At 44.7% G+C, this 15037-nt stretch overlaps 1 protein-coding gene across 1 annotated transcript in view; it reads right to left on the minus strand.

Annotated features, from left to right (window-relative positions):
* BOD1L1 (biorientation of chromosomes in cell division 1 like 1) overlaps positions 1–15037 on the minus strand; it is a 44348-nt gene that overhangs the window by 27301 nt on the left and 2010 nt on the right. The window contains 8 exon segments of the mRNA XM_054688461.1: positions 799–871; positions 1842–1980; positions 2664–2775; positions 4086–4252; positions 6170–6319; positions 7164–7778; positions 8244–8434; positions 12491–12615. Coding sequence (XP_054544436.1) covers positions 799–871; positions 1842–1980; positions 2664–2775; positions 4086–4252; positions 6170–6319; positions 7164–7778; positions 8244–8434; positions 12491–12615 — 1572 coding nt within the window.

Consider the following 15037-nt stretch of genomic DNA (forward strand, 5'->3'; position numbering starts at 1 on the left):
AAATTTTCCATAGAAATTTATCATAATATGAAGTTAAATATCTAAAAAATATGCCATTAAAACATCAGGATATACTTTTAAATATACTTTTAATTTGTGGATACAGAACTATTTAGTGGCTACAAGTAACCACTAAGTTGTTACTTTCCCCCTGGAAAGTATCAAGGTAGTTCAGACACAGAATGGCAAGTCAGGCATGATTAAGGACTGAAACTCAGAAAAAGCAACAGTTTAACCCAAGAAAATAATTCAAAAAGTAGAAGAAACATACTCTTTGCACATGTTTTTACTATTTGAAATAATTAAATCTTGGCAATAATCAAAGTATTCAACTACAAAAAATGCTTTAAATATGATATTTCCATTTATTCAATGGATCATTAAATTTACGATTAGGAAGCTTACAAGGTAACAGGAGTAAGAAGGAACATTAAAGAGATTCTGTGAGATTATAGCCACACCACAAAATCATGATCATCTGTGCAGGAGGAATGCAAGAAGGTGAAAGAGGGTTTGCTACTGTGGAGGGATTTTAGTTTTTCCCCTTTGTCTTTTCATTATTATTACAGCAACTTTGTTATTGCAAATATGGAGGCGAGGGGGTGGAAAAGCAGCTATTATGAGATAAAAGATCATAGGAAACAATTTCTCAAAATGAGGAATTCAGGCCTTCATAGGATAAGGGTTCCAAGAATACTGAACGTGAGGGATTGTTCTACTTGGAAAATTTACTCAAAACATAAAATGGCCTATAGCTAACAAAAAATGTTAAAGGGAGTTTTATTAATTAAGACACACCTCATTTGCTCTGAGGGTTTCTTTGGAATCTTCTTCAGATTGCTGTTTCTTTTTAGAATTTTCTTCAACACTCCTAAGTGGGGGAAAAAAGTCAGATATGAACTTTGCTTGAAACAAATGAAAGAATTTCCCAGGAAGCTTAAAAAGAAAAAATTCAGCTTTCCTTTATGATAAACACTTGATCCACAAATGAAGAAGACTTGTTACATACTAATTTAAAGCCTTTGTCAACAGAGAAGAACCAATCCCAAAGGTGACATGAGTTACTTCGGAGCTAAAGGAAAGTAGATGTCAAACAAAAACTTCCAATTTGTTGCTTGAGGGTGGGTATCTTATGGGCCATAATTATATTTTGAAAGTTTTCCATCTTTTGAGTAAAGAGAGTAGCGTGATTTATTCAAAATTAATAGGCACGTGGTATAAGAAAACTGAAAGCCGACTCTTCTCAGTGAGGTCTGTAAATTACTGATTCGGGACCTTGGCGTCCATGATAGATTTACTTAACCGCATCCCAAAGGAAGAGCAAACTGTAGCCCAAGGCTCACACAACTTCATAGTCACTGTTAGAGTCTCTCTCGCTTTCTAATTCTGACAGCACTAACCACAATACTGCAGCGGTGAAAAAGCATTTGGAACAATGGGGAAGAGGACCACCTAGAAATACTGGAGAAAGGATTTAACCATCGTACCTATGAGGTTACCAAATGTCCAGAACACAGACACTTACTGCAGACTTCCAGAAACTCTGCAACTCCAGGACAACTGTGTGCTTATGTAGGTTGACTTTTCTGGGGAAGTCTAAAATATCAATCTCCTCTCAAATAGGTTTGGAAGCACCCAAAGGATTAAGATACGCTCTTTGGCAATATTACAGACATTCTGACACTATGCACCATGATGCTAAAAGCAAAATAAGATCTTTTATAAACATGTAATAACACACATCCAAGGTCTGGCTCTCTACTTGTCATTTTCACTGCCTCTCTTCTAGAAGCATGCCAGGAGAATGCTACAATGGGAATGTGGCCAGATAAAACACGTACCTGGAATCTTTTTTTCTTTTTTTGCTTAGGGCTACTTTTTTCTCTAGGACTTTCCGTTCTTTAAGGACTTCTTTAATTCTGGGGGCTTTGGGTTCCAGACTCTTTGCTGATGATTCCTCTAAGTCCATACTACTTTTGCCTGTGAAAGAAGCAATCAATAAACTGTATTTTAGAAGAGAATTTTATGAACAGTGTAACCTTTATCAATTTTTCATTAACATTTTCTAATCTCTATGAGAATGCAAAATGGCATTAATATCTTTAGGCTCTGCTGGAATAAAAATAACATTTTAGATGGAGAAGTCTTATCATTTTTATTTTAAAAGATCATATTTGCTTGTTTTGTATACTAGGCAAGAATAGCAGAGTTCAGAAGAAAGGCAATTTTGATCAATGAAACGTTCCAGACAAATGTTTGACACTGTAGTTAACAAAGTATTCATTAATTCCATTAGCATCACCTGCAAGGCTTGATTACTCACATGTTAACAGTCCATTTTTCCAGTGATAATTAATTTCACAATCATTGGAAAATAAACTGCTGACCCATGCGCTGTGTGAGCTGGCAGACTTGAGCTGTTTCACATAGATACAGCAATATAATAAAGAAAGAATGGCTAAACACACCAGGTTTATTAAAACGTAAATCTTCCACTCTTGAAAATAGATAATTAGAAAAATGTATAGCTTTATTAAGATACACTTCAGATCATTTTATAAGCATATCTCATAAGCAGTAATATGACAACCTAGAAAATGAAAGAGCATAAAACGAGCTAGTTCAACACATTACAAAGTTAACATCCCAATAATATCCCATACCTTGGGTCTTAGCTTTTGAAGACTTCGTCTTTTCTGCTTTCTGTTTTCGTTTTTCTTCCAGTTTCTCTCTATTAATTTGCCTTCTTATAAGCCTCTCCTCTTTTTCTTTAGCCTAAAACCATAAAATAGGCATGCTTATCCTGATACATTATCAGGTAAAAGAAAAAGACTGAAAAAAAATGTGTGCCCCTCAGAGGGTCTTACAAATTACTGGACTCTGCAAAAGTGCAATTACACTCCATAATTTGGAAGCTACCAGAAGAATAAAAGAGACAGATCTGAAGAACGCCACTGATTTGAAGAATGAGAGAGGAATTGTTTTGTGAATGGTGTTTTAATAAGCTGGCTACTTCAATGAAAAGGACAGTTATGAAAATACACATAAGCATCAAGTGTATCTATGCAGGCCTCCAGATTTCTCCATTACTCTTACAGGGCAAAGTTGAAATGCAGATTCAAGTGACAGGCTAGAGCTACAACAATGAGACTTGCAGGTTTAGGATGTGGGATTTTTTTTGCTGTCCTATTTTAAAGCCAGGGAGAATCTAGTCCTGGGCTAGAACACAAAGTGCGCCAAGTCCTAAGCACAGGCGTAATTCTGGTCAAGTAACTTTTACTTGATAGGCCACCATTAACATTCCGGTGTGCATCCTTCAAGTTATTTCTCTGTGGATTAATGTTTCCTATTTTGAAGATGTAGAGCTTTTTTTTTTTTTTTCCTCCTTATTTAAGATTTATCTGTTTATACAAGAACTGGGGTACAGGCCAGATGTGCGGGAGGGTGAAAAAATTCACCAGAGACAAAGCGGGGAGCAGAACAGGCAAACAGACCGAAGACACTGCTGAGGGGAGCAGCGGGCAAGACAGGAGAGGTCTGCCGCGCCATGTGGGTAGCTCCCTGGCCGGCCAGGAATTGAACCAGCCCTGCAGAGGCTGCGGACAGTTTCACAGCGTGGTGCTCAACCCGCAGCGCCACCGGGGAGGCCCTGTAAGAGCTTCTTTTAATTTTAGTGTTTCTGAAATTGCAAGCCATCTTAAAGCTGATATACGCATTCAGTGAGGTAGCATTTTTCCCCCTAAAAAGCTGTTAATAATTTAATGACATGTTTTTAAAATTAGAAGCATTTTCAAATCCAGGAAACATGTTAACATTTTGTTATTAAATTAATGGCTGCAAATCACACATTTGTAGGTTTCAGTCACACATCTCCATAACATGAAACGTTTGGGCTATCAAGCTACTGTTACTTACAATGACATGTCACTTCTGTCACATTGGTTATGACTATTCTGCTGTTAAATGACAAGATTCCTGACAGCACAACCTACTTTCATACACTCACCAGTACCTTGTACACAGACTAGTCTAGTTTGCCAACCTGATTTAACAGATGAAAACAAAACCAGAAAAGTCTGACTTACAATAGACTGTCGCCGCTGTTCCACCGTAAGCTCATCGTCAGAATCACTGTAATACTTGGAGTAGAGATAGGGTTTGTGGACATAAGCGTGCCGTACATTTTTTGCTTTTCCTTCATTAGAATCACTGGTTTGAGTTTTTGTTTTGTTCTGTTTGCTTTTTTCTTCATCTGGAAGAAAGTCAACAGAGAGAGGGGTACTTCTGCGATTTAGCAATGAAACCTACGTTGTTTGATCAACTTCAAGCAATAAAGCACACCAATATAGTTTCAGTGCAGTCATAGGTCCAGCAGAGGACATGTCAGTATGTGCGAATTCAAACTGACATTCTTAAAGGCTACCTAATTTGTATCTTAACTTATTTCCTAACAATCAGGTTCATACACATGAAGAAAGAAGTCAGTCTTATAATTACTTATGTTCTCTTGTCAAATAGTTGATTCTCACTATATGGCAGTGGACAGGTATGAGTGTTTGCCACGGTTAAGCTGCACCCACATGAAGCTGAGATTTCAGTGACCAGCTGCAGGACTTGCATTTACCAGAGGCTAACTGGTAAACATATACCAAAACCCTCTAGGAAAGCAGATTTGATGCCCCAGGATACAGCAAAAAGTAACAAAAGGAAAAAAAAAAAAACAAAACTCATGAGCGAGGTTTATATCTCATACTGCTTAGTACTCTCAAAACAGACTATTTTTACTTTTTGGATCCCCTACTGAAAAAATCTAGTTGTCCAGGAAAAACCTTAAAAAGACTCAAAACATCATCTAGGCAGGCTGGAGAGGGGAGTGTGCATGGGACAGCAGGATCCATGGGCTCACAGAACAGGCCTCTCAGTCAGATGGGAAAAGCAGGGAGCGCTACAGGTGATTTTTTTGAGTTCATCATTTAATTTTTTCATGGATATTAAGAATGAAAATCGAGAGAGACTAAAAAACACATCTGTGGTTTCTGCTTTTCCTCCTCTGTGTTCTCTCTAGGTGTTTTGTCCAAAAGTCAGCAGCAAATTTAGAAGAAGCTGCCTCAAGGTCACTGAAAATCATTTCCAGTATTTCTGATTTTTAAAAAGGTCATACATGAAATCTAACAGTGCCCAGCTATGTGACCCTGGCCGGGACAGTGTCCCTTGGGGATGCTTCTCCACCTGGACCTGTGAGGACTATACTAGGTGGGGCCCAGACCCACTTGGCACAGTGATGCACGGCCTGTGCTTAGGAGGGTCAGGTGAAGAACGAACTGTAGAGTGAAAGAGGCCTGGTCTTCGCCAGTGGCTCCAAAGAGGTGACCTCTAAGCCTCTGGAATGCCATGCCTGACATCACCTGGGGGTCCTGGGTCAATCTATCAGTGTGATCTGGGGTGACAACTTCGGATCACGGATATCAGCTTGACTGGAGAATGAGCCAGACACGTGGACAGGACAGCTATGGCTCTGAAGCCAAAGGAAACTCGGAGAGTCGGGCTCCAGGCACATGCCATGGTCGGCAAATCAGTGAGTAATGTCAGATACCAATGCCGGGAAATTAATGCTCTCCACAACTCCAGAGAAAGAACAGACGGAAGCTCAGTACTCTAACTTTCTGGACTCTGCTTCGGGTGCAAATTTCTCGGCCAAGGTCAATCTGTCTTCCTTACCTGCCACCACCTGCAGCCATGCAGCCAGCAGTTTTCAGTGAGCTCTGTGAATCCTGTGAGTGAATCACCAAGCCCAATGGTGGTCTCAGGGACTACAAGCTTGCAACTAGTGTCAGAAGTGAGGGCTTTCTTCTGGACTGTGCCCCCCGAAAGGCCACCCACATACCCACAATCCCATACATAGCATCTTCATATACATTATCTATTCTAAATCTTATCTCATCCTAATGGATGGATTAAGAGATGGAGAACCAAGTCTTGTTGAGATTTTGTGACTTACCAAGCTTGCTCAGACAACCTCGGAGCTGGGACTCAGAAACCAATCTTCCAACTACAAAGTCCCATGCTCTTGCCACTACACCACACTGTCTCTCACGATATAGCCATCTGAATATACAAATAATGCTCGACGGGAAGCTTCACAGAGGCATTACTAAGTAAAATGCTTTACCATCTGATGTAATCTCTCCTTCTTCCATGCTATCAGACATTACTACTTCCTCCTCGGTGTCTTCTTCAAAAGATGAAAGGTCACTGGTATGGACAGAGCTCACCGTGATGTCTGTAAGCCCGTCCACATCAGACCCCATCAGAGAGCAATCTAGGACGAAAATACAGGATCGCCTTGTTATGAACACTCTCAGATCTCAATTCCTAAATTGCTTAAAATATCTACTTTAAAAATACATGTCAAAGAATGTCGACCTCAGAAATGAAGTTTTTTTCTGGGCCTCCCTGGTGGCGCAAGGGGTTAAGTCTCGGCACGATGAAGCTATGGCAGCCACTGCAGCATGAGTTCAATCCCCAGCCAGGGAGCTACCCACATGGCAGAACAGACCTCTCCTGTCTCCCTGCTGCTCCCCTCAGCAGTATATTTCAGTGGATCTGCGTATTCTGTTCTTCACTGTCTCTGGTGAATCCTCTCACCCCCCCCAACCCCTGGCCTAGCTCTTGTATGCATAAATAAATAAAATAAATGTTTAAAAAAAAAGAAAAGAAATGAAGTCTTCTCATGATTAGTTACTGTTATCAATTAAGGCAGGGCTGTTTCCAGAAAGCACAAACTAGTATCCTATAAAAGAAACTACTAATTTATGATGCAAATGACATAAACAAAAGCAAATGTGAAGCACTGAAATATCAACAATCTAGTATTTAGGTTAGGGTACACAATTACTAATTAAGTTACTTCCAGTAATACATGCAAATAAATTATAAGCATTAAATCATAAGGTTTCCAGCTTTTCATTTACTTTTGTGAACTAATACATCAACATAGAAGAGAAATTTACAAATGTTTATTGCTCATTCTTTAGCAAAGGGGATATGAGTTTTCAGACTTTTGAATGTAAGTTTCAAATAAATTTACTAAAACTTGAAAGGAAATTTGACACCGGACTCCCAAGGAGTGATTGAATGAGTAGATTTCACAAGCCTTTACCTACCTTCTTTTGTCCCTTCACTGTTTTTGGCTTTATTACTATTCTTTTCTGAAGGAGGCTTTGCACACTCTACTTCTTTTTCCTTTGCTTGCTTTTCATCTTTCCCTTTTTGTGTATCTTCATTTCTTTTTGAGTGATCAAATTTCTTCTCTGTCTTTTCCTTCTTTTCTTTCTTTCTCTCTCCTTTATCATTGCTGTCTGGTTTCTTTTCACCCTTGTCTGCTGATTTATTTTTTTGGTCACTGCTTTCTGGTTGAACCTCTTTATTGAGTGGAGCTGAATTATTATTCTCTCTTGCGTGATTTTTAATTTCTTCAACTGGACAAGGGAGGTCACTAAGCTCTTCAGACTTAGGGGCTGTTTCCTGGGCCTCCCCCCCAGAGTCGGGCACAGATTTTTCTTTATCAGTCATATCTTCTGAAGTTCTCTCTTTCTCAGTACTGGTGTCAGTGCTTGGCTGAGACGAGAGCTTTTTGGATCCTCTCTCAATGCTCTTGGCATTTGGTGTTTCTGTCGAAGCTCTGGCAGCACTTGCCTCTTGGTTCAGCGAAGTTATCGTCTCCAAGATGGACATAGCATCGTTGGCTGCATTAACACTTGGCCCAGGAGCAGGGGCGCCTTTGAGAAAAGACAAGTGTCAGAATACATTTAGGCAGAAGATCTGTCCCTCTGCTGAATCCCTTTACTTGCCTGCTGTCTTGACGTGATCCCATTCACATGTGCTCGGGTACAGACTCGAGGTACCAGGGGTAGTACCCAGCACATCCTAAATTCTGGTTCTCTAAACCGAATGTCTACGTCTCTGAATGGAAAGGCACCAAACAAATCTGAAAACTGTCTAACCTCCCCCACCCCGCTTCTCTATTTCAGTTAGTCCCTCTACTGAAAAACACACCAACATCCCAGTACACTACTAAAATGCCTACATTTTACACTAATGTAATGCCAGTTGAGGAAACTGCGTGATATTTAAAATACACACAAGGATAGGCAGTTGAATGTGTCAAAGACCCAAGTATTCTCGAGCGTGCTGCTCAGTCCAGGAACAGAAGCCAGGGAATTGGCCAAGGGAAAGCAATGCACCTTGTGTCAAGCCCGAAGAGTCCGCTTTCTCCTCATCGGGCACGGCGCTGCCACTCCCTTCCTCTTTGTGATTTAATGTGGCCAAAAACTCATGCACAGCTTTCTCCACCTGAGGTCTGAATGTGTGGTTGATCTTTGGATCCACAACCTGAGAAATAATTCGGTCAATACCAGACTCCAACATTCCTGATCTGAAACACAGGATGATTTGCAGAAAGGTAAAAACAATTTCTATCATTTCCATGACTTACTTTTAAGGAAAATGGTATCTGTTACACACACGTTCAACCTTAAGTTGCCCCCAATCCACTCCACTGGATATAGAAAGCACACACACGGAAGTTAGTCCAAGTGTAGCGGCAGCGGCAGCTAGACATACCTACCGACCACAAATTGCTATGTGACCTGGCACCCGGGTCAGCAGTGGAAACACTCAAAAATGAAACTCCAAAATCAAAACAAGCCACCCTCAGACAGGACGCACAGTGTGCGGTCTTGGGCCCAGGCCTACAGGTGATGCTCCCCTCCCCACACCCCCCCACCTGCATCATTCAGGTAGAAATGGTCACTCCACTGAGTTCTGGGTAGAAAGAATACACTCAAGGGAACTGCATCGGGCTTGCAAAAACAGAAAAAACTTTCGGACATCAAAAATAAGACATCACACTTTCTCTTTTTATATTCCTGCTATAAAACCTGGATGATTTATTCATTCAATAATTATGTTCCGAGTCTCTTCTACACAATGGGCAGAGTGCTGGCCTCTGGGCAGCTACAAATCAGACCTGGCCCCTGCCGGGTGAGTGAAATAGACACAAATGATCAAGACATGGATGACAGGTGTGAATACACACCAGGCACTGCAGGAGGAGAGTGGGACAGGAATGCCTACACAAGCCGAGACAAAGTGAGAATGTTCCACAAAGAAGAACTCTGAGCTGCGTCCTGATTTCCACAGAGAAGAGGATGAGAGCATCTGAAGAAATAACGTGTATAAGAGGCAGAGGAACAAGGAGGGAACTAAGTTTGAAATGTGCAGAAAATCACTAAGGTGTCTGAGCAAAATATTTATCTTAAGAAACCCACTTAAACCTGCTTCTTCCTAAAAGAGCCAGGGAGGAGCGCAAGTTCCCTGGGCAGTGCTGATGGGCGTGGGCCATTCCCAGCTTTGAGGCCTCAGGCGCTCTCTGAACAATGGCTGAGGTGTCTCTCCGTACTGTTCCCAGGCTATTTTTGAGTACAGCTCTGTCTGGAGTGGACGATGAATTTGGTTTTCATTTCCTGAGGTACCAGCAGCTTGTGATACTATGCTGCTACTTATGTGGGCCATGGAGAAAAATGAGCCAACACCACACAAAGTAGGTAACCTGCTTTTCAAAGTTCTAAGATTTTAAATAAAACCCACAAATCCTGCCAACATTCTTACATCTTAGGGGCATCTTTAAAAGGTAGCAGGTGGGAAAGAAACAAGGACAAGCAATCTTCAGTGTTTTAAGACACATGTACAAAGGCATAACAAAAAAATACACCCCTCACCCACCAAAAAAAATATTGGCTTAGTCTGTTTGCCTGTATTTTGGCCCCTCATTTGCTTTACTCCACTGATACTGAGGAAGCTCTGATCTTAAATAAAAATGAAGGCCAGTGCTGATGACCACCCTACCCTGAGTGGACCCACTCTCATGAGGAATAGCCAAAGCCAGGACCTCACCAGAGGCTGAGAAACTACAGCCTTGGGTTCAAGGGCAAAGGCAACAGGACAGCTGACATTTTCCCAGTTAAAGAGAATTCCTTGTGTCCTTTAAAATTCTGTTAGGCTTGGGGCCTCCCTGGTGGCACAAGGGGCTAAGTGTCAGCACTGCGAAGCTATTGGCAGCCACTGCAGCACGAGTTCGATCCCCAGCCAGGTTGCTAAGGCCATGGCACAGCAGACCTCTTCCGCCTCGCCCATTGTTACCCTCAGCAGTGTATTTTAGTAGATCTGCCTGTTCTGCTCCCAACTCTGTCTCTGGTGAGTCCTCTCCTCCCCCTGCTCCCCTGGCACCTCTGGCCTACACCCCAACTCTAGTATGCATAAATAAACATTTAAAAAAAAAAAATTCTGCACAGCTCAGATCATTGCTTAGAGCTACCTAGCATTTAAATTCTGTGGCCCAAATGAAGGAATAAAGTAAGATTTTTTGGGGCAGATTACCTGAATAAGCTGAGCCACCTGAAATGGCTGGTATTAGACTATGTTCATCCTGCAAAAATGGCAATTAGAGATGGTTCAACCTTCTACAAAGTATACCTGTGAATTTTCTCAAGTATATAAATGAAAATTTGTTTGCAATTTTATTTCTAGGGGCTGGCCCATCTCTATACCATTAATTTGAATACAGTGAAAGAGTTTGGTTTTTGTTTTTAAGAAAAAAAAAAATTAGTGACATAACTTCACTAGGAGTTAAGTAAGAGAACCGTTCATTTAAAAATAAAAACCAAAGGGACAAAACAAGATGTAAGTAACAAATGTACAGCAAATAAGTAACAAAAACAAAGAATAGCTAGAAAAAATTTGTACAGCTGTTCTAGGAAGAGCAATTGCCTAAATTACCCAAGACTGTTTCCCTTGTCCTGAAATGTCTCCAGGGGGAAGCCCTCACCCCACAGGCACACCACTGGCAGGCTCCAGAACCCCGCACTGCTGAGCGCAACCCCTGGCAGAGCACGGCTCATGGGAACCACGCCTTCGGCTGGGAGGAGAAATCTGAGTGCCAGGCTTTACATGGGCACGCGTGAGCTTGGCTTCCTTAAGGGAACAGAAGGACGACTTTCCTACTTTACAGGTTTTGCATGCTGAGGACGCAATGCAATCGCCATAACCTCTCAACTTACGAAGAAAGGGTGTGAGACCCCACTGCAGTCCTCCCTGACGCGGACAGGTTCTCGGAAACTGCAGCTTTAAGCCAGAGGACGGCATTAGGAAACCGTGTCCTGGAATAACTTTGAATAAAGTCATTTCGCTCGTGAGCTGGGACCTTTTTGTCAGCCTTACCATCATTGAACCCTGAGCCTCCTCATCGAGGACCTCAACCATCTGTGAAAGGGCGGGAGCTACGCCAAAGGCACTGTGCAGGCAGGGGCGCTGTGGGTGAGGGTGTGGGTGCCTGTGCACTGATCCCCAGGTCCCTGCTATTTCAGTTGCTCTTCTCCAGGAAGCCTGAAATAAGCAACCGTCAGCCTGCCGCGGTCTGAGATCCTCCATCTCTTCCTTCTCAGGGAGGCTTCTCCCTCCAGCGTCACCCCACAACCCCACAGCCCCCGCGGCATCTTCTGACCGGGTCTCTCTCCCAATTTCTCACACATGCTTTAAAAACTTAAACCAAGCTCTTGTTAAATGTCCCTCTTCTCTTATGCACAAGGAGACAGGTCTGAGCCCCAGGTCCTGGATTCCCGTGTTACCAATGGCTAAATGGGTCTTCAAGTGAGAGTTGGAAATTTATTTGGGGGCTCTGCGTGGGTCAGGGCTGTCCATGGGCAGCAAGCTGGGCCTTAGAGGCCCCCTGGGGCCAGGAGGCAACGCAAGTGGCGGGCATAAAGCAGATGTGCAAAACTGTTTACATGCCACGTTTCATTCTACAAGAGCAGCTTAAACATAAATATTTGTCAAGGCAGGAAGACTGGGAGCTCTTTAAATAACTTAGTCACCCTTCTGAGGGAGTAAAGCCAGGAGAAAAGGGCTGAGTCCCGCCAAATATTTATAACCAAGAAGAAGATAATATTGTAAATCTGCTTTTGGGGGGAATAAATAGAATTTTTTAAAGCTAAAATTCAGCTCTTCTTATTCTCTATCTTATGTTCCTCCCCAAAATGGCCCTGACCTGTTCAAATGCACTTTTTCCCTCTTTTGGCTGCATCATCCTTCAAAAGCAGAGCTAAGGTCATGGCAACAGAAAAAGAGAGCGCTGTGCCGGAAGACAGAAAGAAAACTATGTTACCCTGCAAGCCATCCGGACACTTACTGTCTGTTAATATTACATCTAAACATTTTTTTTTAAGCCTCACTGCCATCCCCTTCGCCCAAGTACTTCTGAGGGTCTACAGGAGGGAGCAGAAGTAGAACGCACGGTGGAAACACTCAGCACCGAATCTAAAATTAAAATTAAAAATTACGGGGTATCCCATCATGAAGCAGCCAGGGATGGGGCACATTCATTAACAGCTAACCAACTTCTGAGGCGTGTCCCTTGTGTCTGGGAGAGACTTACTTGAGCACTTGCTGTCTAATATTGTTTCTTAGCTGGTTCTTATTGAGGTGGGGACTCCATGTGTGCGTTGCTAAGTGGTTTGCAACAAAGTTGTCAACACGCTGTCTGAGATTCTGATAGGCGGGCTAGAAAGAAAAGAAAACACACAACTGTTAAAACCTGGTTGTCTTAAGGTCCTGAAGGCCCAGGCGCCTGTATCATTACCCGGCTCATCTCCCCTTAGACATGCAAACACAGCTGGGAGGTCTGCAGATGCCAGGGCGAGGAGACAGACAGGTGCCTTTGATTTGCTGGCAAGTGACTGTAAGGTAAGGCAGAAACAAAAGCTCCGTGCCTGGGCACAGAATTGCAGCGGCAGAGACGAAGCCAGACCTCCTTGGGAGGTGGCCGCTGCCCGGACCCGCGGGGCCTCTCCGCAGCTGGACAGCGGGTGCCCGGCCTGCGGGCACCACTGAGAGCACAGGTGAAGGGCAGGCGGCTGGGAACACAGCGGGGTCAGGGCACTGGGCAAGTCCAGCTTGGAGAAGAGAATGTGGGAGAGGAGGCTGAGACACGGCCTGGCAGGCGGGAGGGCTCTGGCTTTGGGGGCAAGGAGCACTCAGCTGTGCGGGACAGGGACGGAAAGAGCGACAGGCCGCCGCTGAAGCCCAGGACCCGCCGCTCCGCCTTCCAGGCCTGCTGTCGCTGGAGAATCCTGCTTTACTCTGTATCTGGGGAAAGGGACTATTTATCCACCCCAGCACGAAGCCTGGAGACAGCAGGCCACGGACTCCTCTTCTGGAAAACACACGCCCCTTCCTTCCCCAGGGCTTCCGGAACGCCTGGGAGCCATCCCCGAGGCTCCCTTTCTCTGCAGGAAGAGAAGCTGGCTCCTCCCCACCGCCTTCGCTGCGACCACCGGGCGCAAGGCAGCCTCCCCTCCTGTCCCACTGATAATCACTGGCCTCCCGGCTCCTTCCCTTGGCCCCCCAAAGTCTACCTTCCAGATAGCAGCTGGGGTAATCTTCTAAAATTAAAGGTGACCACACAGCGCATTACCCACCTGGGACCTCGACCAAAGGGAAAGTGGCAGCAGTGACCAACGACGCCTGCTCGGTCCATCTCAAGTCGGGTCACGCTCCTCTTACACTCACCCCGCCAATGGCTACTCAGCTGAGTAAGAGCCAAACTCTTACCCTGGCTCCCCAGCCAGGCAGACCCTCAAAGGGAGGGAGGGCACCCCCACCGTCGCCTCTCCCTCAGAGGCTCTGCACACCCGGGGTGTCTACTGGGAATCGCGACTGACGCAGGACCCCTCAGTTGGTCCACAGGGACGACAGCTCCCTGAACACTTACTCAAGACAAGCAACTGTCACTGCGAGGAGTGCACTGGGGGCCAGCACGGGGCGCGGGGAGGGGCATGGGGAAGGAAGGGTCTGACGTCGGCCCTGGAGCTGTGGCGGAGGGCAGGTGGAGCGTGTGCACAGGCGGGGGGGGGGGGGGAAGCTGTGCTCCCCAAGTTATGGAACTTATAAGTGACTGACAAACTGACACAAAGCCTGCTTTCCTCGCCAGCCTTGCCCTGCTTTGCTGCCCCACAGCCGCCATCGCACTGCCTGGTTTCCTCTGCTGGGATGCAAGTTCCGCAACAGCAGCGAATTGTGCTCATCGCTGGCACTTAAAACCAGGGACATAACAAACATTTTGTGTTGAATAAAGTTACATACTTCAGCGTCTGACATTCCTTTTGAACCCCCCCCCCCGACTGCCCCGACAGACAATAATCACGGGACCAGAACCCATTACTGAGAAGTGTCACCAGATTGGCCTTCACCACTCGGGGAGAGGGTGGCGCTTACCTGGTGGGGGATTCTGCCAGGGACAGAATGGTGGGTCCCTCTGACCTCCCTCCTCACACTGTCCAGTTGCTAACAAAGGGGGCAGAATGGAGCAGGGGAGGAGCCTCGGGATTAGCTGCACCTTGGGGCTGCCCACGGGTGCAATTCTTCGAGTGCATGGGCTGTATCCCTTGCTCTGTCTTGGCTAGTGTAGGGTCACCCATGAGTCCAGGACAGCTGGGGGCTCGCTGGACTTCTGGAATGACCACTGACTTTGGTGCTTGTCACCTGACTTCTACGTACTCGCTGGGTGGCATGGCATCTTTGCTCTCGGCGAGCAGTGGCTGGCATCGGACTTCTTGCTTCTTAAGTATGCACGTGACTAGCAATCCAGCTACTGCTACAGCCCTCGATAACGTGGTCGGATTTGACATAAAGCAGGTCAGCCGGCGGGGTCTGATTATCAGGAGCACTGTAAGGGGGCTGCACTAAGAGGTGTTCTTAGCAGAGGAGGCCCAAGAATTCCATTAGGATGACGCTCCTCTGCAAGAACAGGGCATCTTATTTCTATTCTGGCCCATTCCCCACACTGCAGGAACGTCAGCTTCATAGGAAAGAAAATTTTAGCTTTTGTATGTTTTCAAGACTTTCAAAGTTTACAAACAAGATAAAGTGCATACAATGCTACTCAATAAGAAAAACATCACATATCGGCCAGCGAAGAGGAGGA

The sequence above is a fragment of the Talpa occidentalis genome, unplaced genomic scaffold, assembly GCF_014898055.3.
Source record: "Talpa occidentalis isolate TD23 unplaced genomic scaffold, MPIMG_talOcc4v2.1 talOcc4.6, whole genome shotgun sequence".
In the NCBI taxonomy this organism is placed as follows: Eukaryota; Metazoa; Chordata; class Mammalia; order Eulipotyphla; family Talpidae; genus Talpa; species Talpa occidentalis.